Genomic DNA, 3,699 nt, shown 5'->3' on the forward strand with positions numbered 1-3,699 from the left:
CAAAACTCACAGCAAAACTCCCAGCAATCAGATCCAACTCCCAGCAATGTTATAAAAGATGTTTCAGTAACGTAGAGGCAGAAGAGAACCACCAAAATGATACAACAATAACAGTTCAAGATGCCTTTGAAGATCCAAACCCAAAGCTTAAATGTAATAGTGTAACCACTACAGCACCCTAATTTGGAAACCAACACACCATATGAATAATCACTGCTAAACAAGTAGCAGCAATTAGCCAGGAAACAGGAGAAGGGCATAGGCAACCTGAAGGTCTAATGAGAAGAAAAAATAAATAAGCAAATCCAGTCTCGCCCAAGAACCAAGCCAGAGCAACCATAGCACAGATAAGCAGAAAAATTAAACATGTCTAATATAAGGAAGAGCAATTTTATCAAGGTTAATCATGCCTTTCAAAATCGGATCTAAGTTACTAATATTCAAATCTTGATAATCATCAATATGGCACCCTAAATTAGACAACCAGTCAACACAAGCATTATCTTCCCGGAAAATGTGAGAGATAGTATAGTTGATGTTAGAAAGAGACTTTTTAATCTTCCTAAGCAAATAAAAATTATGATGGTTAACCAGGCCCTGGTTGTTCAAAATCTGAATAATCAGATGAGCATCAACCTCAATCCACACATTAACAAAACCCAATTTATTACAAATATCAATGCCATATGATAAACGATACAGTTCAGTAGTCAGGACAGAGCAAGGATGCAAAGGGCTTGCAAAAGCTGCAAGCACCACACCCTGGTAATCCCGAATAATACCACCAGCCCTAGCATTAGAATTCCTCACAGAACCATTCGAATTCAGTTTAACAAAAGGTAAAATAGGCTTCCTCCAAATGACAAATCTGTCATAGAACCTGTTAGCATTATCACCCATAGGGACACCCAGTAAACCAGCTAAATTCCGACAATGGCTAAAGTGTTTAAAAGAAAGCAGGTTACATGAAGATAATTGCACCACTTTATGAATAATATTATTGATTATGTGATTAGCATCCATTTTAATATCATTATGCTTAGCTTCATTTCTAGCTTTCCAAATGAACCATAAAATAAGAACAGGAATTAAATTTAAAATATGACCTTTAGAAGTATTCATCCAACCTTTAAGTAAAGAAGGAAGGTCGGTATGAAGGTCCACATGAATCAGATTGGCCAAATTAGTGACATGTGCCAAACCTTCATAGCAATTGCCCCATTCACAAAAAGGTGGTTCACACTTTTGATGTTAGAACAACAATGACATTTGGAAGGGAAACTAAAACCTTTCTTTTGAATTAAAGTATCAACAAGAATAAAACCTTTAAGGCATCTCCATGCTAAAATAGAGTAAGAAATAGGGATGTTATTGTGCCATAAAGAAGAGTAGATAAGAGAGTAGTTATACTTAGATATATGATTTTTATATGATTTTGATTGTGTTGATATTGTCGGAATGAGAATAAATATAAATTTTTAATTATACAGTTCATTTTATACACAAAGATTACATATAAATACAATCATGAGTAATTGGGACATTCAGGATTCTTTTTTTTTTTTTTTTTTTTTAACCAGTATTTTTTTTTTTTTTTTGAAAATTGCAGAAGCAAATGCATTAATTCAGGATTCATTTGAAATAGCTTTCTTACTATGTTTTTTTTTAAGAGAAGCAAGTTTTATAAATATCTCAATCATAAGAAGTTCAAGAAATTTATGATTAAGTGCTTGAGACTAGAGAGTTGATCAAGTATTAAAACTTTTAAACACAATTAAATGCTCAAAACTTAACTTAGATGTAGAGACTGATATAGATTCATTGCAAGATAACTATTGTGCTCAAATGGATGTTCATGAAGATCCACTACAACATTAGTAAAGTAATTTTTTTTTTATGTACAACAAAGTGAGCAACATCATCATTTTCCAAAGATATTGCATCTCCCTTTCTTTAATCCCAAGACAGCTCATGCATTACGCATTCTTTTTTGTTCTGTTCCTTCATGTGCCACTCTTTGGCATTTTGCTTCATGCCGTGTGGTGGCCACGAGCTTCATAGAAACTTAAAAGGGATTTTTATAATAGAAGAGGTAGCATCTGTGGCCTGTTTTTATCACATCTCAGCACATCAAGTTGAGTTTGGTCTTTTCCAATAAGAAAAATAAAGAGCAAAAGGTTAGCTTTCTTTACAATAACGCATGCTTATATAGACTATAGAATGATAATAAAAGCAAAATTGTTCACAACATTTTGAATCAAACGATATTGGTTCTGTATTATTTGAACGAAATTTAATATATATATATATATATACTTTTAAGTAAATTCAATAACATATTGAAGCAAAATACCTAATAGCATTTAAATTTTCTTTGGTTCTTTCCAATCAAGCAGATACATGAAAATTACATGGTATGACAAATACTTTTGTAAGGAATTATTTTTATTATTTTTGTTGCATGTTAGAATTGCATTTGTTGAGAAAACTTATTTTCTTAGAGTTTTGCGAAGATTTCACAGACACAAAGATAAGTTGAAGGTAGCACACATGAGATGCTAGAGTTGTTATGTAAATGACTCGTAAAGGGCTAAAAAATACAAAGCATCTGTTACACCACAAAATCTAAATTTGATTAATTGTATCATTTATATCATCTACTTAATCTACTAGAGCCACTAATTTTATTTTTGTATCAATTAAATCAATGAAAGCAGCAATATATCAAATCATTTATTGATTTACGCATCATTATTCAAAATTCATAATAATAACCAGAAGTTCAAGATAAAACATTTATCTGTTACAACCCCTCTATTCACAAAAGAATAACAAAAATATAAGAAGATAAACTAAACATGAAAGTCGACTTTGATCAATCTCAATTAGTTGGTCCCTTTTTTGTACTTAACAAGTAGATACATGTTTTATTTGGAAAATTCAAATTCAATGGCTGAATAATCAATTCTCTTTCCACCAACACATCAGTCTTTGAATTTAAATTAAGATACTGTCGTTTTATTTCAACTATTATCATAATCAGCCTTACTTTTGAAAATAGAATTGGGACATATATGATCTTAGAGGTGATATAGAAAAAAAAATTCTAAATTTTTGGGCAAATGCGAGTTTGGAGAGTGTGGATGGTTGACAAAATAGTTCAAATGCTTATATTATTTGAGAAGCACATTTCATGGAGGGCATTTGCCCATCCCGAGTTCTTCTTAAATCTGCCTCTAGTTATGATGCTACAGCCTTGATTTATGGATCTTATCATCTTTAATTTATTTGTTTTCTAAGAAAAAACATGGGAAAAATATTTTATCTTCTATAAAATAACCCGACGTACTTAGTAGCTTCCTATGGAATATGATTCAAACTTGTACAATATACAACAACAACAACAACAACATCAAGCTTGTTATCCTTGCTACATGAATCTTTTTTCTCCATTATGTTCTATTAAGAATCAAATTCTTATTTAAATCTAATAAAGAAAAGTCATTTCTAATATTTTATAACCAAATATTTTTAATTCTACCTCTACCTTTCTTAGCATAAGTCAAATCTAATACATCTACCTTGCTAACCGGGTCAATATAATTAACTTTAAATATTTAAATTATTATTTAAATATATTGCATATACTAATAATAAATAAAAAACCAATCCCCACTCAAAGGTTTTTTTTTTTTTTTT

At 30.7% G+C, this 3,699-nt stretch overlaps 1 protein-coding gene across 1 annotated transcript; it reads right to left on the bottom strand.

The window, feature by feature from the left end:
• Positions 1-360: 360 nt before the first annotated feature.
• LOC110097117 lies at positions 361-900 on the bottom strand. Its single transcript, XM_020823360.2, has one exon. It carries the CDS (start codon positions 898-900, stop codon positions 361-363), a length of 540 nt encoding a protein of 179 aa, XP_020679019.1.
• Between the last annotated feature and the right edge of the window lie 2,799 nt (positions 901-3,699).

The sequence above is a fragment of the Dendrobium catenatum genome, unplaced genomic scaffold, assembly GCF_001605985.2.
Source record: "Dendrobium catenatum unplaced genomic scaffold, ASM160598v2 fragScaff_scaffold_65, whole genome shotgun sequence".
In the NCBI taxonomy this organism is placed as follows: domain Eukaryota; kingdom Viridiplantae; phylum Streptophyta; class Magnoliopsida; order Asparagales; family Orchidaceae; genus Dendrobium; species Dendrobium catenatum.